Source organism: Schistocerca serialis, chromosome 3 (assembly GCF_023864345.2).
Source record: "Schistocerca serialis cubense isolate TAMUIC-IGC-003099 chromosome 3, iqSchSeri2.2, whole genome shotgun sequence".
NCBI classification, from domain to species: Eukaryota; Metazoa; Arthropoda; class Insecta; order Orthoptera; family Acrididae; genus Schistocerca; species Schistocerca serialis.
This window is the reverse complement of record NC_064640.1, coordinates 161,736,061-161,762,250: the sequence shown is the minus strand read 5'-3', so window position 1 is coordinate 161,762,250 and position 26,190 is coordinate 161,736,061. Positions and strand designations below refer to the sequence as shown.

Below are 26,190 nucleotides of genomic sequence, written 5' to 3'. Positions count from 1 at the left end.
AATCAGTGCAGCTAATACATTCAGGGGTGCTGCACCATATGGAGTAAGATACACATTGCAGACAGTTATTTCCTGTGTCATCCTTATTCTGACAGCCACAGCTTCGGGGACACAGTTGCACTACAGACTGAGTTTATGACAAACACAAACTCCACCTGACACTCTATTATAGGTCGCTACGGTTCCTGTAATATCCCTTATAGCCATGGAGGGCAGGGGTCCGCATTGCCGGGAACCAGGTTTCATGGAGGGCAATGCAAATAGCAGGTATAAAGCTTAACAGTTGCTATAGCTCAGCTAGGTGGTGGAAAAAGCCGCTGCAATTCCACTGGAGGATGACATCATGAGACTGGGAATGCACGGAACCTTCAATGAGGTAGTTTACGCCTCAGGGTCACCTGCTGCCACCGACTTATTGCCGGAGCAGTCTATATCCTTTGTGTCTGAGGGTCCGGCAAGATCTGGGTCCTCAGCGGACGCCAAAATCTCCACCTCATCCCCAGACGCAGTACTTGTAGGTAGCTGTGGTGTGGGTGCCACCGCAATTTCCTTGGTCTTAGTGGTCTTCTTTTTTGACTTTTCTCACTGCTCCTCAGGTTTCTCTCGCTGGGAGGACTTCAAGGATTCAGTCTCGAGGACTGAGGAGGATTGAGAAGCCCTACGACCACCTGCTTTTGGGCACTTCAGCTGCTGGTTGGCATCATCTTTCCCACTAGCGAGTGACCCAAGGGATCCCTTCCTCGTGAGAGGAGCCAAAGAAGACTTACTCTTCTCCGACTGGGAAGTGGGGACTGGTGTCCCCAGGGGTTGAGGGAGGGGGGGGGGGGGCAGTGCTCCCAAGGTAGGTTGTGTGGGAGCAACAGGGGGAGGGGTGGGGGGGGCAATTGCCCCCCACCATCAAGGGGACAGGTGTAGCCTTATGGCTCTGAGATCCGACTGGAATTCGCACAACTGATGGGGGCTACAACTGTTCTTGTAGCGGCGGCAAACAAGGTGGTCATAGCCACAGGATGTAGGCACTCATGTTTTCTCTTAGCCTCACTGTAGGTCAGTCAGTCCAAGGTCTTGTATGCCATGATTTTCCTCCCTTTTTTAGAATTCTGCAGTCTGCCGAGCACGGTGAATGATGCTTACTGCAGTTGACACAGATGGGAGGTGGGGAACATGGAATATTGGAATGTGATGGACGTCCACAATCTCGACATGTGATGCTGGAAGTACAGCGGGAAGACATATGGCCGAACTTCCAGCACTTAAAGCACCAAATTTGGGGAGGAATATATGGCTTGACATCACGGCAGTAGACCATCACCTTGACCTTCTCGGGTAAGGTGTCACCCTCGAAGGCCAAGATGAAGACACCAGTGGCAACATGATTATCTCTTGGAACCCAATGGACGGGCCGCACGAAATGAACACCTCGCTGCTCTAAATTGGTGAGCAGCTCATCGTCAGATTGCAAAAGAAGGTCGCTGTGGATTATAATACCTTGGACCATATATAAGCTCTTGTGTGGTGTGATGGTAACAGAAACATCCCCCAACTTGGTACAAGTGAGTAAAGCCCGTGACTGGGCAGAGGAAGCTGACCCAGAGGGCATTTTGGACAATGCCCTCCACCTCCCCAAATTCATCCTCTAAATGCTCTACAAAAAAACTGTGGCTTCACTGAGACAAAGGAGTCCCCAAAAGTTCTCATACATACGAGGTACTGGGGTGAATAAGGTTCACTGCCAGGGATGGGAATGATTTAGGGTCATACTTCCTTGCATTGTACTGTGACTTAGAATGCTTAGAGACTGCTGGTGTTTGATCACCAGCAAGTGATGACGTGATACGCTTCATCGCGCGTCACCCGCCCTGATGCCACCCATTCGAACCAGGGGGTCTCCCCACGGGCGCCACCCATCTGCAGCAAAGGCCACATGGCAGGATGGCCATATCTGGGAGTCCTGATATCCCATGATGACAGGCATCTACTCTTTGGCATATGTGGGGAGTTAACGGCACAGGCATCAGCAGACCGATCCCTGTGTTGTCAAGGGGCTACAACCGATAGGGCACATTGCAGCCCCACCACAACAGACTGGCTACCGGGCTGGATATCAGGCGCAAACAAGTCTATGGTCATCATCAGCGCAGAAAGCAACACTGCATAGTGCGTAGTGGAAAATGCACCCAGGAAGGTGTCCTTGCCAACAAGATGGAGAATGAGCGGGACTGCAATGAGACGACAAGAAAGTGGGCTACAGATCTCAAGGCACAATGGACACAATGCACCATGTAAAGCACCCTTCCCCAACTGGCTCGCTATTCGTGAAAATTTTGAAGAATGGAGGATTCTACAGTGGACCATCACATAAAGGCCGAAACATGAGAGACTCCTTGTAGTCACCTCTTACGACACGCAAGAATACCTCAGGCCTATTCTTACCCCCGGACCCACAGGGGGCGTGAACAGTGAAAGATAAGTACAGCCCGCATCTCGTGGTCGTGCGGTAGCGTTCTCGCTTCCCACGCCCGGGTTCCCGGGTTCGATTCCCGGCGGGGTCAGGGATTTTCTCTGCCTCGTGATGGCTGGGTGTTGTGTGCTGTCCTTAGGTTAGTTAGGTTTATGTAGTTCTAAGTTCTAGGGGACTTATGACCACAGCAGTTGAGTCCCATAGTGCTCAGAGCCATTTGAACCATTTTTGATAAGTACTGTGAAACACAAATGTGCTCCTGTTGGCTATATCATTTAAAGTAGTCAGTGTTGTACTTCCACAACCCATTTTTCAGCCAGTGTAGCAATGCAGTACATCGACACTGGGGAGGGGGGGGGGGGGGGGGGGGGGGAGGGGGTCCATCACAACCTGTGCAACTTACCAGTCTTTGTGCACAGATCTTTTGTCGAGCAAGCGGTTGTATACAATTGTTGAGTATGAGGTTATTGCATCAGCATAGTCTGGAAGGAACCAAATTGGTACGCAGTTCAGACTGGAAGACTTGCTTTTATTATATGATTTGAGCTGCATCATTACTCCGATGATATCTACTTCTAAGTTACTCATGTTGGCAGCTGTTCAGAATTCAAATTCTGGAATATTTACTGTCTTCCTTGGTGGCGGTATTTCAGAAGGCTGTGTTTAGTAACTCTGCTTTGGCAGCACTGTCGTCGATAGTACTTCCATTGCTATATCACAGAGAAGGCATTGATTGCGTCTTGCCGCTAGCATACTTCACATACCATCAGAGTTTCTTTGGATTTTTACTGCCAGATTTTGAGACAAAATTTCGTTGTAGAAACTGTTATAAGTATCTCACATTGAAGTGTTCACTAAATTTCAAGGTTTTGTAAAAGACCGCCAATCCTGGAGATTTTGCATTTGTTTAAATTTAACATCCTTTTTCTGTTGTTTCTGCAACAGTGTTCTGACCCATTTTGCATACCAAGGTGATTAGCTCTTTTGTTTGTTAATTTATTTGGTATAAATCTCTTACTGGCTCTCTATACTCTTTCTTTGAATTCAAGCCACATCCGGTCTAAACTTACATTGCAAATTTCGAAGAAGTGGAAATTCTCTCTCTTCAAAGGCGGTGAGTGAATTTTTATCTGCTGTATTGAACAGGTATATTTTTCGTTTATTTTTGGAGGATTTGGGGGTTACAATATTCAGTCTCGGTACTACCAACCTGTGTTCACTAATCCCTGTATCCATTTTGATGCTCGTTATTAGCTCACGATTATTTGTTGCTATGAGGTCAAGTGTGTTTTCACAACTGTTTACTATTCGCGTGGGCTGATAAACTAATTGCTCAAAATAATTTTCAGAGAATGCATTTAGCACAATTTCAGAAGATGTTTTATGTGTACCTCTGTATTTAAACAGTTATTTTGGAGCTCTGGTACTTTTCTGACACAGCTACAACAATTTACAACTGTTATACCAATGGTTTCTGAATCTAAATTCTTCCTGTGTGAAACCTGCACCCTTCGACACTGAAGCCCATTTTGTGTTTCCCCAAGAGCCTCTAACCTAAAAAATTGCCCAGTCAATGAATGCCACACAGGCCCTGCAACCTGTGTAGCCGCCTCCTGCAAGCAGTGTAATCCTGATCTATTCGCGGAACCCGAAACCCAACCTCCCTATGGTGCAAATCCAGGAATCTGCAGCCTACATGGTCGCAGAAGGATCAAAGTCTCTGAATCAGACCCTCCACTTGGCTCTGTGCCAGAGGTCCTCAAATTGATCCTTTTGACTGTTGCAAATGGTGAGCTCTGCTTTCATTTCGCAAGCAAGACTGGCAGCCTTTACCACTTCTGTTAGCCATTCGAAACCAGAGAGAATCTCTTCCAATTCAAAGCGAGACACATCATTGGTACCTGACATGAGCCACCACCTGCAGTTGGCTGCACCCCGTGCTCTTCATGGCATCCAGAAGGACCCATTCCACATTTGTAATGACTCTACCAGGTATGCACACTGATTGTACACTGGCTTTCTGCCCCTCCTCGGCAGCCATGTCCCGAATGGGCCCCATAATGTACCCAACACTGGAGCTCACAACTACCAATAACCCCATCCTCTGTGACTGTCTGGATGTTGCAGGCTGAAAAGGTTTCCTCTGAAACAGGACAAGCAACTGCATCTTGTTAAGGGACAGTGTCAGCCACAAACAGCAGCTAAAACCTGTTTGTCAGACTAACCAGGGAGGCCTTTGTGTGGCCCCCCTCTGAAGTCTTTCACCAGCTGTCATGCTCCGAGGTGACCCCCCACTTGACCAAGGGTAAAGGGTAAATTTCAGAACAAGGAGTAACTGGGCTGGTCACCAGTGCTTACTGATCAGCGGACTCAAACATGCTGGGCATCCATTGGATCCCCACGGCCGGCCCACAACAGTGATGCCCATCCACTGCAGCTTCAAGCAGTGTAACTGAAGCCATCACAACCTGGGGCTGAGACTGAAGTGTCACCAACTCATCTCGCATCCGCACACAGCAATCACAGTCCATGTCCATACTAAAGACAGTGGCAAACTACACTACACAGTTAAACAAATTACATGTGTCTAGTAAATTAGATGAATACGCATAGATTCAAAAAGTGAACTAATAAAGCACTCAGGTGAGACTAAATAATTTTCTCCTGATTAGGAACTTTTAATATGTCACAAAATTGGTTTACTTCCCACCACAAATGAAAACACAACAACAGTGTCTATCAAATATTAAATTAACATGCTCAAACTCAAGGAACTAAACTACCAAAGCACAAAGATGAGACTATACAATCCAGTCCCGGTTAGGAACTCGTAAAAGTTACAAAATTGGTCACCTCCTTGTTGCAGCTGCTTGTGTCTTGGCTGGCTGCTTCCGCCTGACAGTCATATATGGAAGGAGGTGCACGATTGTAGGGAATGAAGATTGGTCTGAAGTGTAAAATGTATGTAAATTTCCACAGAGAATTCTTAAACCAGTACTGGTCAGAAAAGAAACAAAACTACAATCGGAATAGCTCATATTAAAAAAGAAGATACAGGCTCAAATGTGTCAGGTGCCTGAAGAAATTTTTACATGAACTATATGAACAGAACTTGTACTTCTGTGAGCCAAACAGTACAGAAATGATGAGGTTATTAATGATTTGTAAACTGACAGTGCCAGCACATGAGTAACTCACACTTATCTGAAAGGATGATGAAGAAGCTAGGGCAGCTAGATATGTCAGAATAAATATTGCAAGTCATAGAATCTGAATGACATGAAGGACAACAAATGGATGTGGAAGAGTGAAAGAACGAAGACAGGCAAAACAACTGGTGAACTGGTGACAATCATGTGGTCATGGTTTCTGAGGAAGTTAAAATGGCTATAGAGGCAGCAGTGGTGGTTTGTCTGCCATTATGTTGGGTGCAGGAGGGCAGTGGTGAAGTAACTGGCTCACATGGAGCCAGAGGTAAACAATGAGTATCGCATGCCATAACAAAGGTGACACGAGGAAAACAGATTTCAGTTCCTAATGAGGTCTGGTTGAAAATTGTAAAAGCTAAACCACTAATGTTGATAATATGTAAAATGGAATGGATGGGTGGATTAGTGGATGACTTAATGTGGGAAGATGGAAGACAGCCTGAGAAACTTTGTACTCCATTATAGAGGGCAAGAGTTTTGACATAGAGCTTGATATTTTACTAGATTCAGGGAGTCCTGTTAACACATTATCCAGAAAGTTATATATGAAATGGTTGGAACAAGGAGAGGCAACACCATGTCTTCTGGTGTTTGAGGTGTTTACTGATGGTGCAGTAAGTACAAAGAGTAAAGCTGTGAAGAGCAATTTTGGTTGTTGTAAGAACTAAATAGAGAGTTTATGATGTTTGAGCACTGAGCTGGGATGGAATGGTTAGTGAAGCAGCAAACTCACTTAAATTATTTTAGTGGAAGCTCAAACGGTAATAAATGAAGGAGGAGAAGAAGAAGCAATTACATTTAAGTATGCTGGTGCAGCATGGGAATTAATGGGGGGGGGGGGGGGGGGGAATGGACAGAGAAAGAGAAGAGAGATGGACCAAGAGAGGGGGGAAGAGCATGGGGGAGGGGGAGGGGAGGGCACGAAAAGGTGGACAAGGAGAGGGGCAGAGAGAGGAGATGGAGAAGATGGACAGAGAGAAGGGGAGGGGTGAAGGAGATGGACACAGAGAAAGGGGGTGGAGGGGAGAAGTGTGTGTGCATGGGGGGGGGGGGGGGAGAGAGAGAGAGAGAGAGAGAGAGAGAGAGAGAGAGAGAGAGAGAGAGAGAGAGAGAGAGGGGGGGGGGGGGGGTAAATAGAAGATTCCAAATACATATTTGTGGAATGCTTCGCTAGTTATCTATATTCAGCTGACAAATGGCATTCTTGCAGAGGTTGTTTTAACTTTGAGGATAGGACAGCCTACTTGACTCCTGCTGGGACTGTTGTGCGCTTGAAGGTAACACTTTCCAACCACATTCATACAGCTTCTCATTTACGATATAGACAATGTGCAGGCTAGCTTTGTAGTGAAGAATGAGCAGTCTACTCTTGAGCAAGTAAAGTCAGCTTTAGTGCTATTGTTTTGTTCAGTTGTTAACTGCAGTCACTGCAGCGACGCTTTGTCCAAATGGAACTCATGTCTGTAAAGATTATTCCACAGCAATCATAAGCAATGATCCTAATTTATTTGACCTCTGACTGATCTTGTCGACATTTTTTATCGTGGATACGACATTGGCAGCCCTGTGTAGGGCAATACAACTGAGATTTTGGGCTCTCGTAAAGATAAGTTATTTAGATTGTAATAACAGTTAATTTTGCACAAATTACTATTACAGGTATCACTTTCCCTTACATATTAGTCCAGAAAATGTAAAAAGATTGTAAGGTCAGGTTATAGTCTTATATTTGTTTACGTTTTGGCACAGTTAGCTTAGAGAATCCCATTTAATTGTGCTGTTTTTCTTTCTAACAATTTAAACTGACTGTGTTAATAATGAGTGAAGTTCATATTTCTTTGAAGACACTTAAGTCATTTAATTTAGAAAATTTCACACTAGTTGTTTGTTTACATAGAGTATGTGTACAGTACAGTTACATTCTGTTGTGGTTATGTTAATTAACAGATACTACAGTTAAGTGAGTGCTAAGTTTTTGCTGCACGCAGAAATAAGATACTTCTTACATTATATTACACACTTGAGGTGCTAACCTGTTGGCCTAATTTTTGCTTCTCATAAAAAACAAAAATTTGTATAGAGTAAATTGTGTTAAGTGATTTAGTTCTGTTTTGAAGTGGGTAATCTACGTTGTGATGTGTGATACATGTGGATGTTGCTGTAGGATACCAAGTCTGTGTGCTATCCAACTATCAACGGAAGATAAAAACAATGTTCAGATCACAGTCCAGGAGAAAACCATGTAGTACCGGGTGGTCATCACAAAGTACAACAGAGAGCTTACTGTAAACATCGACTGGGTGCAACAACTGAGACTGTGGCATCTCAAACCTGCTATGGCTGTTTAGACATGTGACATGGTATTTATCCTTCTGCACCACACAGAGAAAACTTGTCAGACTTATGCATAATTATATAGATTGATCCACCAATACATCTGGTGGAATTACAACCATGTGATCAGTTGCATGCAGATTTTGTGGGTCCATTCCATGGAATCATGTGGTTGATTTTAATAGACGCATATTCTCATTTCCCACACGACGTCAAAATGCAACAGATCAAGACAGAGGATACCACGGATAGACGACCTCAACACTTTTGCACCCGGAATGGAATCAAACGTATTAGCTCACATCCATTTCACCCTACCTCTGAGGGCACAGCTGAAAATTTTGTGTGAATGTTTAAAACATAGAGAAACTAGTGACATTTACACCTACCAATTCTGTAGTCTGTATTCCATTTTATCCACCAACGCACGATCGCAACTCTCGCATGGATGTCCTCATTGTTCTCTGTTAGATGTGTTGCAGCTGCAATCAGTACAAGGAAAAGCAGCCACATCTTTTAAGTTGGGCATCCCCTGCCCACGCACACACAATCGGACATACATCTGGCTGGGGATGAGGCAGCATGTCCATGTACGGTCACTCACTAGCTGGTCCTGGTGGCTATGCTTCAAGGCATCCTTCGCCAGCACCAGAACCAGCTCCATTTGTGCTATATGGGGCAAACTATCTTTCCCACCCCAAGGAGAAAACAACAAAAGACATAGCGTCTGCTTGCAGGACAACACTGCAGGTTGTGTTCATCTGGTATTCCCAGTTCTCCAGTCATCACCCATGACCTTACTGGATCTGGACCCAGATGATACACATATGGCAGTCGTCTGTTGCCATAGTCCATTAACGACTAATTGTGCCACACTGCCCTAACAGATACATTCATCATATGTCAAACATTGATTTCTGTGGTTATTTCACACAGTGTTGTTCGTTTGTTAGCACTGATATCTCTATGCAAACTGTTTCAGCATAACGTCAAGTGCAGGCACATTGGTCATGTACATTAGAGCAGAGAGGGCTGCAAGACGACGTCAGCCAAATAGTACACTGACTGACATACTTTCTAGGACGACATCGAGACAGCAGCGGCCTCCAGGTGAAGAGCCTCACCTGAGTTGAAATCCACAGCTTGTGGTCTAGTGGCTAATGTTGCTACCTCTGGATCATGGGGTTCCGAGTTAGACTCCTGGCCGGATTGGGGATTTTCTGTGCCTGGGGAGTGGGTGTTTATGTTGACCTCATCATCAGGCGCTGATGATCGCGCAGTTGAGCGCCCCACAAAAGAAAAATCACCAACCGAGTTGAAGACTAGCAGTCCTATGAGATCTAAAGCAGTGACTTAGGAACAGTATAATTTCACTTGTATTAGGAGTTGCATATACTGAAGAGACTTCCTATTTGTTGGTCGCTATTTGATTTTGACACACCATTGTAAATTCCCAAAGGTAAGTATTGTCATTCATCTTACTGTAATAAAAATCCATTAATACCATTTGCTTGAATTGTTGTCTAGCAATCCGAGAAAGCAGGTTTCCTAGGCACCCCCTATTCGACGAGAAGGCAGAACACAACACAAACGCCACTGCTCTCAGTCGTTAGGTGAAGGCCGTCTACCACTGCATGTCCTTGGTTTGAGGTAATGCCTAAAATTTGGTATTCTTGGCGCACTCTGGATCTCTGAATATTGAATTCCCTAACAAACTTCAAAACTGAATGTCCCGTGCTTCTAGCTCCAGTTACCATTCGGTGTTCAAAGTCTGTTATTTCCAGTCGTGTGGCCATAATCACATGAGGTGCCTTTTCACAGTATCACCTGAATACAATGCCAATGTACTGCCCTTTTATACCTTGTGTACGCAATACTACCACCATCTGTGTATTTGCATATCGCTATATCGTGGCTTTTGTTATGTTAGTGTGAAACAGTATCAGTGACCATATAGTTAAGCATTTGGGGCCTAACCTGTTTAAAACGTATGATTATTTCTCAGATATTCATCATTTTAAATCTCATATGGATACATGAATGCTGCTCCTAGCCTATTACAATGTTCCTTAATACTGCAGTTTTTTTCTCTACAAGCACTTCTCACTTACTCATGACCTATTATGCCTCTAATTAAAAGCCCAGAATTTCTGTGCAGGTTTCTAGCAGATTAAATTAGATATTTAGTCTCATTGCTAAATTACACCTCCTGAGGGTCGTCCAGAAAGTAAACAATGTTCGCACACCATGTCGGACACCAATCCCCCAACCACTGCAATCACAAGTGTGCTGATTAACTCCTTCCCATATCTCAGTGTGAGCCAAGATTTTTTGCTGAGTGGTCACGCTTTTTTGTACTATAACCTTTCAAAATGGCAGCACACATTGAAAATTCCGCCAAATAGAAAGTGCTTAATCTCATTCATTTTCTGAATACACCAAATGTTTGGCTTATTGAACTTTATAGGCACATAAAGAATGTTTAATGTGACACCGCAATGTACAAGTCTTCATTGAGGAAATTGTGCATTATGTTTGATCAAGGAAGAAAGAGTGTGCAAGGGTAAGGTCAGGGTTGAAAGCAATCAGTTATTACGGATGACGAAAAGGCAAAAACTGAAGATAATATCTTCACTTTAAGCACAACACATGAATCTTTTCCACAAATTTCATGATCAATCCTACAAAATCAATGACAGAGCATCGCGGGTACAAAAAATGTGTCTTCGGTGGGTGGCTAAGAATTTGACAGATGTCCATAACACAAAACATTTGGGGGCCAACCCTTGAATTGGATGATCCTCGTGCATGTGAACACAATTTTGTATTTCCATGCTGAGACATTTATTCACTTAAGAATTCCTGGACAAACACCAATTCTTGGATTTGGGAATTATTTAATCATAAAATCAACCAGTAAGAAGTAATTGTCTTTTTTTTGTTAAGTTTAACTACTGTGATGCCCATTTTTGATCTTAATTATAAGTCACTCTCATCCATTTACATATTTTTGCTTCCATTGTATGTTACCCACTTCCACCTACATTTACATTTATTCTTTCATTCAGTATCGACATGCAATTCTACTTTAGTAACTGCTACAGCGCTGTTTGAAGAAAGAGTAATAGAATTACTACACTGATGTTTATGGCTACCTTTGTTTGTAACACTCCACACTTTTAATTTTTATTTTGTGAAAACCCATTTTTTTCTTTCTTCAGCTAACACTTATACACTATTTGGGACATTTCAGATGTTTACTTTCTTGTTTGATAAAAACAGCACAGTTTCAGCAATTCAGTGTCACTTTTCAGGACTTAACATAATTTAATCTTTCTAGTTCACTGAATATATTAAAACCTTGTTTTCTTCACGTACATAGTCCTTCATGGCCACTGGAAAATCATTGCTGACAAGCCTTTTTTTTTTTTTTTTTTTTTTTTTTTTTTTTTTTTTTTTACTTTTCATTTCCTACAAGATGAATTACTGACCTTGCGTGTTTCTGGAGAGATGTCTGCCTACACTGTTCAAGAGGTGTCATCTTTGAATTGCTCTTCAGTCAACAACGTGGTTCATTGTAGAATGCCTTCCATATATTTATGAAGGAGGATGAGTGACCATTTTCAGTATATAATGTCCACTTCACCCATTCAATGTCTCCATCCTGTAGTGCAGGTTGAAGAATCCATTGCAAATACAAAAAAGACTGGGCTAGTAACCATAGTGCTGTTGCAATCAAGACAATTGGAGGCCATGCCCGACGTTAGTTGGCAACACATCGCAAGAATTCTTTGAGCGCCAAAAATGGCCATGCAAGACCATGAAGCTAAAGTTCAGCTCAGTTGGTCTTGGTCTGGGAAAGAGATTACACCGTGTCCTGCCATGCAGACTGTTTGTATTGTGTTTCTGTATTTTGCTGTGGACCTTGGACTCTGATTTTTTATTGCATTTCATGACTGACTCAAGTAAACTAAAGATAGATTTACAGACTACTGGTACAGATTAATCATTTGCCCTTATGAAGATCGTTGTTCTGCTACTCCTGGTCACCTGTCTTCCTACGCTGGTATCCCATGGGAGGATAACACAGTAACAGCTTGATACAGGATTTGAGCCTTCACATTCCTCTTTTAGATTCAACACTGTGCTGATACAGTAAGGCATTTAACTGTAGCACAAGTGACTTTGAAGAAATATGTATTACTTATGTCATTAAGAAACAGTTTTACACTGTGTCATATGTCAGCAGTTTGCCTCAACTGAAAACTAGCCAAAGTACAATCCTGCAAAATGTTACTTAAGATCTTACCAGTCTCTAAGTTACAACCTGTTATATTGTACAGAAAACCCTTTTCCCCAAAATGATCTGTCTAATTTCCCAGTATTATCTGGAGGATTACTACATTACTAGAGTCAACAATAGAAAATTCCTGCCATTCATTTCTCTGAATCATTAACTGTCATTTCCATGAAACAGTTTTAATGAAGGGCCTTCTTATTTTAGTTTACCAACATCTTATTTCGTGATTAATCTAAATTTCACTGTAATTATGTACACAACAGAGTAACACTCTTGCAAACATCTGATCACCTATCTTCATTCAGCTACCATACTACACTATCGCTTCCTTTCACTGTGTACACAAAACATGAAAATGAAAATAATATAAGCCTTTTTGGATTTTGTGGAACACTGGCATAGACCAATCATTAATATAAAACACTATTGACAACTAACCTCTGTTTCTCTTCTAGTGAAAGGGATTTTGACGATCCATTTGAAGACTCAGCTTTAGACTCAGGTGAGGAAGTACCAGGGACACTGCTACTCAGTGAGCTGTCTATTCCCATTCTATTAAACAGCTTTTCAACATCAGTTGCTTGACTTCTGGCAGGCAGGTCTTGGAGGTTAAGAGGAGAAGTCCTGAGGGAAAAAAAACTTGTGTGGTGTTATTCTGTTGGTTTGATTCTTCCTCCTCCTCCTCCTCCTCCTCCATTACTATTTCTGCACCTGCCAGTCTTTCAGTTTTGAACAGTAAATTTGAGGCAACATTCAAACAGTGCTTGACTAAATTAATGTTGGAGCTTTAATTTTAAAATACTTCATTACTTACTAATCCAGTTACTCAACAAAATAAAGATATTAATCATAAAGAAATAGATTACATTAGAAATTATGATCTGTGGTTCAGTCACAATCTCAAACTTAAAAGAAAAGCAAAGACAACGGAATATACTGTTTTTTGGCACTTTTCACCATTTATTTTACAGGGTGACAATTACTGAACAAATATAAAAAAAAGTAAATTTGTTACAAACTATGGTGTGCACACGCTTCATTCAACATGTAAACGTCACTACAGATATTCAGATTTAGGTTATGACATGTTCAATATGCCTGCCACCATAGGTGATGCTGTGGCACAGACAAATAGCAAAATTCTGCACGACATGCTGAAGTGTCGGATCATTGATGGTGTCGACCACCTGAATGGCTGTTTTCTGCTCAGCAAAGGGTTTGGTATTATTGCTGTACACTTTGTTTTTAATATGGCCTCTCAAAAAGGAGTCCTGTGTACAGATCCAGAGAACATGGCGGCCAATCAAGGCCCATGCCAGTGGCCTGTGGGCACCCCAGAGCCAGAATGTGGTCCCCAAAGTGCTCCTCCAGGACATCAAACACTTTCCTGCTTCAATGGTGTCGAGCTCTGTCTTGCATGAACCACATCTTGTCAAAATCAGGGTCATTTTGGATATTGGGGATGAAATCATCTTCCAAAACCATATTCCCTTTGGTAGTCACCATGTCATTAAGGAACGTTGCACTGATTATTCCGTGACTGAACATTGCACAACACGCAGTCACCCATTGAGAGTGATGAGCCTTCTCAATTATGAAATGCAGTTTCTCAGGCTCCCAAAAGCGCCAATTTTGCTTATTGACGAAGCCATCCAAATGAAAGCGCGTTTTGTTGCTAAACCAAACCATACTCACTAATGCATGCGCATACTAATTCCTATAATGCCCCATAGCCAACCGTGCAGTTTGAGCGTCCTAACGCAAACCATTCAAAAGTTATGACAATTTTATTTCAAACAGTTCAGTTCAATAATTGTCACCCTGTATTTTGGTGGCATAGGTTCCATGTTATTAGTTTGCTGTATAGCATTACTGGTGAAGATGTTAATGTGCACACTGGTACAAACAAATACCACAAAGAATTTAGAGTCATCAAAGAAATTAACAGCTAATATTAAATATACAAAATAATACATCCACAATCAAGACACTAAAAGAAATTACTGACAAATCCATTTATAGAGGGGCACAACATTGTTAAGGACTGCACAATCAGCAAAGTTTTTTTGTTAGTTATTTTGGCAGAATCAAGGAGCAGAGAATAACTCAAGCCTGCCTGATCAGTCAGTAGCTATTCAGGACAATATTTACGATACATCTGGCCCTTCAGTATTTCTACATCTACTACTTGCTTCCAGACAGTGTTGAAGACAAGTGAAGTCTTTTTTCTGCAGTTTCTAGCTTCTGTGATGTTCTTTATGTATGCACACTAATCTACCTATTTTTACTGCTTAATAAGAGCCACACTCTTTGCAACTCTTCTTACATTATCTACTTTTGTACCGTATCTCATACTGGTTAAAACACATTCTTTTCTACTGCCCCTGTGGTATAATTTGTCTATGAAGATTCATTGTTCTTCAAAATACTGTCTATTTTGGTAGACAATCTACCAACAAATGGTAACACACATTTTTTTTTTTTTTTTTGGGGGGGGGGGGGGGGGGGGGGAGGGGGGGCACTGTCAGTGGATACAGTAATGTTTTAGCTTGCATTTTTAGCAATTTCGTAAGAATATTTTCCATACGAGAGCGCTAGTAACCATGGTTTACAGCTTTTGTTTTGAATGGGTGTAGTTTTTGTTTAAGATCAGTGGTGGACATTGGAACTGACATCAAACTTTAGACAAAAAAATTAAAAGGATTCTACTTGTAAATGTCTGGGTACATGTAATTCCTCGTATTTTAAATGAGTGCCTTCCTGTATTGTTGTCAACAGTAATAATGAAACCATCTCTGCTTGAAATATTGAAAATAAAGAGACATCAAAAGAACCACCCTGACCAGTTACTTTACGGATAGACAAAACATCTCTTACTTTGTAATGCTCCAAACCGTTAAATCTGATTGATAGCCAAATCAGTGTTCATTAAGTTCTGCCCCATTATAAACGAATTTACCAGTAATTTGTTTTGATGTTCTCTCATTGTGAACATAATATTTTGCATATTCAGTACTAGTGGTTCTAAACTCTTTACTTAAATTTACACCAGTATGCACAATAAAATCTTTGCAAGTAATACTACACAATGGGCACATAATTCCAAATCTAGGTTGCAAAAATAAATAGCAAAAAAGTGGTAATTTTCTTTTATATCCTGTAATCATGTTGCACCAATTTCTGCATAGTGAATTTGATAAGTAATATACACTGAAGTGACAAAAGTCATGGGACACCACCTAATATTGTGTCAGACATCCATTTTTCCAGCATAGTACAGCAACTCGATGTGGCATCAACTCAAAAAGCCATTTGAAGTACCCTACATAAATACTGAGCCATGCTGCCTCTATAACCATCCACAATTGCAAAAGTATTGCCAGTGCAGGATTTTGGACACAAAATGACCCCTCTTGATTATGTCCCATAAATGTTCAACAGGATTCAAGTCGGTGACCTGGGCAGCCAAATCATTTGCTGAAATTGTCCAAAATATTCTTCAAACCAACCACGAACAATTATAGCCTGAGGAATGGCGCATTGTCATCCATAAAAATTCTATTGTTGTTTGGGAACATGAAGTTGATGAAAGGCTGCAAATGATCTCTAATTAGCTGAACACAGCCATTTCCAGTCAATGATTGGACCAGCTGGACCACAGGGCACGCTCCATTCCATGTAAACACAGCCGGCACCATGATGGACCCACCACCAGCATGCAGAGCCTTACTGACTACCTGAGTTCATGGCTTCATGGCATCTGTGCCACACTCAAACCCTACTACCAGCTCTTACCAACTGAAATTGAGACTCATCTAACTAAGCCACTGTTTTCCAGTCATCTAGGGTCCAACAAATATGGCCATGAGGTTACACACTGCAGGAAATGTCTGGCTGTTAGCAAACACACTAGAGTTGCTCGTCTGCTGCCACAGACCATTTACGCCAAATTTCGCTGCACTGTCCTAACGGATATGGTTGTCACACATCCCACACTGATTTCTGCAGTTGTTTCACACAGTGTTGCCTGTCGGCCACAATGTTGTCCATGGTGAGAGTTAATGATTGAAATTTGGTATTCTCTGAACACTCTCAACACTGTGAATTTGTGAATACTGAATTTCCTAACAATTTCCAAAACTGAATGACACATGCATCTAGCTCCAACTACCATTCTGCATTCAAAGTCTTAATTCCCAATGTGTGGCCACAATCATGTCAGAAACATTTTCACATGAGTCACCTGAGTATAAATGACAGCTCAGCCAATGCACTGCCCTTTTATACTTTGTGTACTTGACATTACTGCTATTTGTATATGTGGCTATTGCTATCCCATGACTTTTGCCATGAATAATTTATTTTTCTCTCTCCTTTTTGTAATAGTATTACTATTAAACAACTATTAGTATGACCTATTTCAGTAATTTACAGTCACTGTCTATGGACAGAACATTTTCATTTATGTAGCTTGTGGTTTGTGGATGTTTGTTATTGGCAAGAATTACATTTTGTGCCAGTTATATCTAGAGTCATACATGGGGAAAAGGGCATTTTTATTCCTGTGTATCTGTGTGATGAATCAAACATGAGAATATTGTGCTGATAACCTAATTCACATGGATATTTCTCACTTTAAGCAGTCAATGTACATGGAATGATGTCACATAAATATGTTAACGCTATATAACACTCACAGAAACCAAGTCATAAGTTCATTTTCTTTACTGGATTAAAATCTCTGTTAAATGCAAACATTTTCAGAAATATCTGTGTTCAACAAACATGTGAGCAAACCACAACTGCAGATGTATGAAAGAAGAAAAACACAGCTCCAGTAGCAAGACTGGTTTCACCCTTAAGCCATTACCAAGGGCTCAGCTTCACCACCTCTCAACTTTTATTACTTCATTCACATTGAGCCATCGACAGACACAAAAAAAGACTGAAAACTACCTTTGCTAGTTTTCAGACGAATGCACTCTCTCACCTCCTCCTCCTCCTCCTCCTCCTCCTCCTCCTCCTCCTCCTCCTCCTCCCCTCTCCTCCATCCCTCTCTTTCAATTGTGCTGGCTGTGGGGGGAGGGGGGAGAGGGCGTGGAGGGGGGAGAGGGAGGGGGCGGCAAGAGGAAGAATGTGCCGTGCATTAGCTCAAAATAGGATTCATCTGAAAGCTAGCAATATTTTCAGTCACATTTGTGTGACTATCAACAACTCAACACCTCTATTACTGGGCAAGTTGTTACCTTCACTCTTAAATTATGTACGTTCTATCCAGACCTTTCCATGCTACATTTACACTGCCTTTAAAGATGATGAAACATACGTTTGTTTACCATAAAAGCAATGATCTAGAAAGTCACTAAAGTAATTTATATAAATACATACACAGGGTGAACAATAACTGTTTACAACAGACCGCAGTGATGTAGGGGGAGTTGAGACCAACAGTTTGATGCAAGACACTTGCTCTTATAGTCTATCAAGCCAAGGAACAACCTCAAATTGTCCGCCCCCAGTAGCTGAGTGGTCAGTGTGACAGTATGTCAATCCTAAGGGCCCGGGTTCGATTCCCGGCTGGGTTGGAGATTTTCTCCGCTCAGGGACTGGGTGTTGTGTTGTCCTAATCATCATCATTTCATCCCCATCAACGTGCAAGTCACCGAAGTGGCGGCAAATTGAAAGACTTGCACCCGGTGAATGGTCTACCCGACGGGAGGCCCTAGTCACATGACATTTACATTTATTTTACCACAAATTGGTCTACAAAGGTCACCTAAACTTCAGTGCATGCAAGCCAAATAAGATTTTTATCCTCTCACTCTCTTAAACCACTCTGTCAACCATTCTGTTAACATTATTAATTTAAAATTTCCTGTAAGGGTAAAGCAAGAAAAATGACTTTTGTAAATGATATGCAGAAATGAATTGAGTTTACAATTTAGTTTTAACTTAACTCTTAGCAGCACAGTAATTTCATAGCAAGAAGGCTACACAAACAAAATGATTTAATCAATAATTTTATGCTGTGAAACTTCTTAACAGTTTGAGGCAAAATTTACACAGACATATAGCTTAAATTTTATAAATGTAAGAAAATGAGGCTTTTAAAATTCAAGGATGATTTTACCAGGAAAAAGAAATGAACTTGTTGAGCATGCACTGTAGCTTAGGTGGATTTTGTAGACAAATTTAAGGCCATTTTCCTGCCTGATACACCACAAAAATCGTGTATCAATTTGTTCGTTTTGATTTCACTTACACCAGTGCAGTAATCTGTAAACAGTTATTGTTTATATCCTGAATAAGAACTGGCATCAATTCTATGTTTATTCACTCACCACAGACCTAAAGCCCCATCTCCCACATACCCTGAGTACAGAAACAGATGGAAACCTACCTCTGAGATTCTTGAAGCTTGTGTAACTGCTCCAATTTTGCTCGATGTTCAGTGTCAACACGGTTCACCATTTCTTTAATTACTGACATAAATGCATTGAATTGATTAAGTGTGAGATCACTCTCAATACACAGTGGCATCAAAAATGGCAAAATTTTGTTTGCCATAAATTCTTTCGTTATTCCAAGTTTCTTATGAGTCAGTGCCAGCTTGTAAATTCCTGTGGAAGATGCACAGATATGAGATTTCAATAAAAAAAAATTACTAAAGTCAATTTATTTGTCCAAAAATACATCTAACAAAACATTAGGACAACACATATGGAAGCTTACATAGTAAATAATGTTACAGAGAAATTTAACAGTACCAGAGAACTGCCTAAAATTTGTCAGTCAGTTTACACATAAAACAATTATATTCTGAATAGGCTGTTGCTAATGACTACCAAGTTTAGTTTCAAATTGTCTAATTCCTGCAAGCGAAAATCCAATTTTGTCACTTTGCTACATTAAAGAGAATGCTACTCAATAGCTACTGATAAAATTTATACTATACTTTCTTCTATAGACATATATGACAGTTTTCCCTCGGCAGTCTCTGCAGAAAGGGAAATAGCACTTCCAGTAACATGGATGATTACAACTGAGATGTCTTACACAGCCTCATCAATGCAAACCCACAGAGACATGGCAAATGTAACAGACAAGGCATACAAAAGCCAGTTGGCTCTGTGAAGTGCCCAGCGTGGTAGTCCCCAAGTCTGTCCACCAGGCGGCGGCGGCGGCGGCGGTGGTGGAGTTCATGCCAAAGTGCCCAAACAGGAGAAATGAGGCGGAAAGTTGTTGGATAGTGTGATCATTTAAACATAAGTAACTGGCCTGCCTGGACGCAGGTAAATCTTGCAAATAGTAATCGCTGAGGTTGTCTGCATCTGCACCGCTACTGTCTCCAATGAAGAATGGGAATCCCTTCACTGATGTCATCTGTATAAACTATAGTACAGATTCCTCCAGGTACTCTTTCGGGACCAGCAGGTTCCGACAAAATGCATGATAACCACAGAGCATTGGAGAATGGTCATCAGTTAAGTGCATTTCTTTGAGAGTAATGCGAACAGCAGTAGAAGAGGAAATATGGTGCTGCAGTACTGGCATGTGACAGTAGTATCCATTACCTTACCTTGCGCAAAATTCGATCTCCTGCTGCTTTTAAGAAGAAATTGAAGCATTTCCTACTATCATCCTCACAAAGTTCTCCACAAAATTAATGTACAAGGACAATCCCCTCATCTGTCAAATAGCAAAGCTAGCGTCTCCTATCTTGCTCCTGAGATGCCTTCCTCTTCATCTTTCTCTATTAGCCACGCAATCTTCTTTTCCTTTATATTTCCTTAATTATGTTTCATCATGTCTCTATTCTTCTCCTCCCTTCACCATGAGTCTCCCTCAAACTCCCTGCTGCCGGCACTCCTATCTAAAATCTGTCTCTTCAATAATGTCTAATTATAACAGTACTTGTGACCTAAGAATATAAACTCTATATGTATGTATTTTTCCAGGTGTACCTTTCAAATTGTTTATTTCACTTTTTGTACTAGATTTAGTTTAACATGCCTACTAAAACATATGAATGTAAAATAAGTAGAATGCCTGGTTAGATGTAAGAGAGGGCCTGATGGCCCTAATCTTGCCAGGTTAAATAAATCAATAAATAAATAAATAAAAATCTACTGAATAATCACGACTGGTGGCCCGGTTAGGCGTGAAGGGACCAGTCACCAGCTGTCACTAGTTGAGATGGAACCACATGCACCTACATCGGCTCAGAATCCAAATGTGTGGACAGATCTTTCTGCCACTGGTAACCTTTGCTAAGCAAGGTTCGTTCATGAGGCTATCCACCATGAGCGTGGGGACAAATGATGAGCAGACAACCCTGGGACCTGCAGGCTGTGTCTCCTTCAGCCACTGTTTGGAGTCAGGCCTACTGTCCGGGTGTTTCTAGGGAAAGAGATCCTGAGAGGGAGCTATGTTTCTAGGGAGAGAGATCCCAAGAGGGAGCCCTGTCTCTCGCAGAGACCGGGTGGTGAAAGTGGCTCCCAAAGAAGGTACCACAGGAGAGGAGAGTGGTGGGGGATCTGGCTTGGGGAAGGTATAGGTAGGGGACAGAAGGGGGGGGGGGGGGGAGTTGGTGGTCATGATGTTAGCATAACCGATCAGCATATCCATAGGATTTAGGCATTCATATTTCTTCGGTGCCTCAGCATATGACAGATCATCAATAGGTTTGTGTTCCTGGATCTTCTGTTATTTCTTGGAAACTGGGTAAACTGGCAGACATGGAGGGTGATATTCCACACCATTGACACACAAAGGTGGAAGTTCACAAGGACTACCTTTACGGAGTGATTGTCCACATTTTTCTCATTTTGGGTCTTCCATGCAGCATGTTTTGAGCATAGTACCTTTACAAAAAAGGAGGGGTGCAAAGAGAGAAAAGCACATAAGGTGGAATACTCGCTGCCCTGGGTAACCTTCCCTGCACAATCAGCATTTCTGTAAAATTTGGAAAAGGAGTAGCAAGTCAATCCCAACAACAGGACCATATAGTTAGGAATGAAAAGTTGTGTAAGGCCAGAAGGGACTAAAACAAGTTTCCACCATCACAGGCCAGACCCAAGCACAGTCAACACCAAGAATACCATCCAATGGAAAGGCCTAGAGGAAAGAAGGATAATAACAGGATAAGCTTGCAGCATGGAAAGGGAGGTAGTGCAAGAGTTGGGGGCTCTTTGTGGCGAAGAATGTATTCACAAAGAGGTGTTAGCCTCTGGTAAAGAGGGATGGGGAGTGGTAGGAGGAGGGCGGGGGCGGGGGGTGATTTGCGTGGAAAATTGGAGAACTTCTTGGTTTCTAGAGCAATCTCTCTGTAGGCAGACCTTTCTGTCAGCTAAAGAGTGCACGGAATGGCTATGTCAAAGGGGACTCCCCGTACTGGTCTGCTACGCAATAAATTGAAATATCACAAAATACATAAATTAGTTACAGGAATGTTTAAGACTACAGGTTAAGGTAAGAAGATAGTACATAATGAGTTAGATTCCTCTGGTGCAGTTCGTAGGCTTTCATTCATTTTCTAAATCGTGTACATATAATGTGACTCACAAGTGCAGATGCATATGTTCAGTGGAATGGGTGTCAGCTAACATGTTGCCAGACCTGAAACAATGAACCACTTGCAGGCTGCCAGAGAGGTGAACACGTAAATTAACAAACCATAAAAATGTTCATTTCTGATTTAATTTAGAACTTACGAAGTAGTAGCTTTCTTCAGACACTGCCCTGAGTACTTGAAACAGCGTCCGAGTAGCGATCGTTTATTCTGCATTTATTACACCTAAGTATCGTGTATGAGTAGGTAGTGACTTTGAATGTGTGTCCAAATATCATTTTCAACTGTGACCCTCTTTAGAACAGCAGTAGGAACATGTTCTCGAGTCATTATGCTGTCTCAACATGATGGGTAAGTGATTTCAGCACATGGCTCTGCAATTGCAAGAATTTCTCATGTTGTGTCACCAAGGTTTGATCATGCAGATGGCCAACTGATCACGTGTTCGAAGTGTTGAATCCTGACCATTGATTCAGTGTTAATGAGCAGACACACTACATTGTATTTTAGAATCATTGTTGTAAGACCCGTGAGACAGTGCAGTTTTCATTCAGTACATGATAAACTGCAAATGTTTTTCAGTGCTATACCTATTTTAAATTCCAAAGTGCATCATGTTGATGTGTGCAGCTGTAGAAATGGCTAACATGTGAAATAGTTCTCTCTGTAGTGAGTACATGACTCGTGAAAAGGATTACATTTAATATGATTAACTGAAGTATTATAAAAGGTCCATCAGGGACAGAGTTTGCCTGACAGTGCTGTCTTTCATATGCTCTCATCTTATACAATAGGTGCCATACATAGCAGTAACACTCAACCCTTTCCTAGTGTTAAACTGTGGATATTAAGAGATTATTGACAGTTTAATACTTCCTAGACCACCTCAAGTTGTTATCATAACCTTTAAATACTTGCAGTATGTACCTATTAGAATGGAGAAACAAGACTACCCTTGAGTGCCAGTCTCGATGACGGTAAAATATTGGGGCTTATGACACTCGCAACATACTGCAAACATGAGATGGCTCTTGGCATGCAGCTTGCCCAGGTTAACAAAGAGAATGGCACCAATGCACTTGAGGAACTGGCCACCGACATCCAATCCAAACAATTCGGACAACTTTACATTTAGGTTTTGTTTACGTAATAGAATTCTTACAGTTACAGTGACCGTCAGGCAGGGTTAATTAACAGGTTTTCCAAGCCGCCATCATGCCTGCTAATTTGACAGAGTGCAGGGGGTGGGAACGAGTCCATACATATGTGGGCATAGTTTGCAAGGAAATAGTGTGTAGCAGCTGTCAGATCTGGAGTAGATGACGCCTGAGCCCTTGCGATTAGAGGGATGTACCATATATGAAGTAAACCATGGCTGTAAGGAAGGCAGTAGGTAAACTGAAAGCTTACTGCATGAGGTTTGGCCTGGGTAAGAGGCCATTGTGAGGTGGAGCTTGGAGGGACATAGCCGAGATGGGGAAACTCAAATGCTGCAAATTATTTCACAGCCATCACATGAGCAAAACCCAGGACTAAAAGAATTACAGAATATATGCAATGGCCCACATGAAAGAGGTAAAAGGGAAATATTTTATAAGATCCACTCTATAGATGGAGTAATAAAGTAGCACGAGATGCTGGAAGATGCAGATGTACATTTTCTCTCACAAAATGAATAATTTCAAAAATGGCATTAAGCAATCATAACAAAATGTCTTCTGACAGAGTCTGAACAGCACTATCAAAAGATTTTTATTAAGTCAGCACTATTCGAATAACAATCTGGAGTGCTGATTCTGATTATTAACAAACTCATTTAAATATAAAACAATCTGAAACAGCAATAGGTATTGTGTCAGTATGGGAAAAGAAAACAGAATAGCTACCTGTAAGCATGTAGTCCTCCTTGGGTTTAGGTAGTTAATGGCGAATAATGCTAATTTTGATATATTCATCATAATGATATGCATATACACTGAGGTAACAAAAGTCATGGGACAGAAATATGCGCATATACAGATGGCTGTAGTATCCCGTACACAAGGTATAAAAGGGAACTGCATTGGTGGAGCTGTCATTTGTACTCAGGTGATTCATGTGAAAAACTTCCTGACATGATTATGGCCACACGACAGGATTTAACAAACTTTGAACAAGGAAAGGTAGTTGGTGGTAGACACATCGGACATTTCATTTCAGAAATCGTTGGAGAATTCGATATTCTGATATCCATAGTGTCAAGAGTGTGCTGAGAATACCACATTTCAGGCATACCTCTCACCATTGACAATGCTGTGGTCAACGACATTCACTTGACAACCAAGAGCAGTGGCATCTGCATCGAGTTGTCAGTGTTAAGAGACACACAACAGTGTGTGAAATAACAACAGAAATCAATGTGGGATGTACAATGAACATATACATTAGGACAGTGCAGCGAAATCTGACATTAATGGGCTATGGCAGCAGACGATCAATTTTGGTGCCGTTGCTAAGAGCAAGCATCACTTGCAGTGCCTCTCCTCAGCTCATAATCATATTGGTTGGACCCTAGGTGACTGAAAAACAGTGGCTCAGTCGAATGAGTCTCAATTTCAGTTGGTAAGAGCTGATGGTAGGGTTCGAGTGCGGTGCAGACCCCGTGAAGCCAAGGACCCAAGTTGTCAACAAGATACTGTGCAGGTCAGTGGTGGCTCCATAATGGTGTGGGCTGTGTTTACATGGAATGGACTGGGTCCTCCAGTCCAACTGAACCAATCATTGACTGGAAATAGTTATGTTCAGCTACTTGGAGACTACTTGCAGCCATTCATGGAATTCATTTTCCCAACCAATGATGGAATTTTTATGGATGACAATGCACCATGTCACAGGGCCACAATTGTTAATAATTAGTTTGAAGAACATTCTGGATAACTCTAGCAAATGATGTGCCCACCCAGATCACCCGCTTGAATCCCATAGAACATTTATGGGACACAACTGAGAGGTCAGTTCATGCACAAAATCCTACAGTGGCAACACTTTCACAATTACGGATGGCTATAGAGGCAGCATGGCTCAATATTTCTGCACGGAACTTCCAACAACTTTCGTCCCTGCCCCGGTGAGTTGCTGCACTACAAGTGACAAAAGGAGTGTGTGGTTTGAGTTTATGGGTGCTCAATGGTGAGGTTATCAAAGCCCTGGTAAAAGGAGGTCCAACATAATATTAGGAGGCACCCAATGATCTTTGTCATCTCATTGTAAATCACAAACTAAATGCTAAAAATTATTTCACCAGTTGTTACATGGTGATGTTATGCAATATATTTAGTTGTATTGTTTTGGCAGTGATATGTACAATAAATGTATTTTGTGTGTTTTGAAACAACAGATGACTGTCCAAGGGCAGCATTAATATTGGCCAGGGACAGCAGCTTGCACAACTTCATACATGCAAGACCTGTGTGGATGTGCAGCATGTTTTTTGGTACTACTAGTGTGTAAAATTTTTGATGAGGTTGGTCTAGGGGCTTGTAAAATTTCTGAAAGAGTTTAAAGACTTACAAAAGTTATCAGCAGTAAATGATGTGGGTTTTAACTCTCAACATCACTGTAGTGTTTACCACTTAGTAAATTCTTGTACAGTTGAAAAAACAATCTGTCACTGCATTCACAGCATTTAAGCAAGCATGAAAACAACATTTTTATTTACTAAAAGGTATCCACAAATGTCAATTATCTGGAAGTTAGCAGAACAGTAATTATTGAGCATTGCAATGAGACTGTGGCTGCCACCCCCCCCCCCCCCCCCCCCCTGCTCTTCCGACACCAAAAGACTTTAAATATCAGTCATGCAGGCCATAAAATTGTTTCAAGATCCAATGCTAATTGTTTATAGGGATATGGTTGCAGACACAAACAACGAAGTGGTTTAATGTAATATATGGCACTAGTGCAATGGAGATTTTTGCGGTCATGGAACAATAGTGTATCAATGTTAGCCTCAATTTGCACAAATACCACAGGATTTGAAAAAAATATTGATGAGATGAAACAAAAAGACATCATAGCTTTACAACAGCTTGCCCCACTGTCAAAGAGACCAAATGGCAATCAGATTTTTGTAATTTCTTATATTTACAGTACATGAAGTTCAGAATGCAATATCAATCTGCTAAGCAGTTCAACACAACACTCAAAAATTCTCGAGAAAATTGACCTAAGTTTTCCAAGTGCCTTTCCCATCCTAAACTGAGATTGCTTCTTCAATAGGCAGTGCGGCTCTGTGATAGTGTGTTTACTTGTCATGTGGGTGGCCTGGGTTCAATTC

At 41.5% G+C, this 26,190-nt stretch overlaps 1 protein-coding gene across 4 annotated transcripts in view; it reads right to left on the bottom strand.

Moving 5' to 3' along the window:
- Positions 1–26,190, bottom strand: part of LOC126469872 (SCY1-like protein 2) — a 192,540-nt gene that overhangs the window by 31,652 nt on the left and 134,698 nt on the right. For all 4 annotated transcript variants that reach the window (XM_050097191.1, XM_050097189.1, XM_050097192.1 and 1 more), the window contains 2 exons: positions 18,705–18,924; positions 12,743–12,928 (listed from right to left, as the gene is read on the bottom strand). In XM_050097191.1, coding sequence (XP_049953148.1) covers positions 12,743–12,928; positions 18,705–18,924 — 406 coding nt within the window. The remainder of the gene's footprint in view (positions 1–12,742; positions 12,929–18,704; positions 18,925–26,190) is intronic.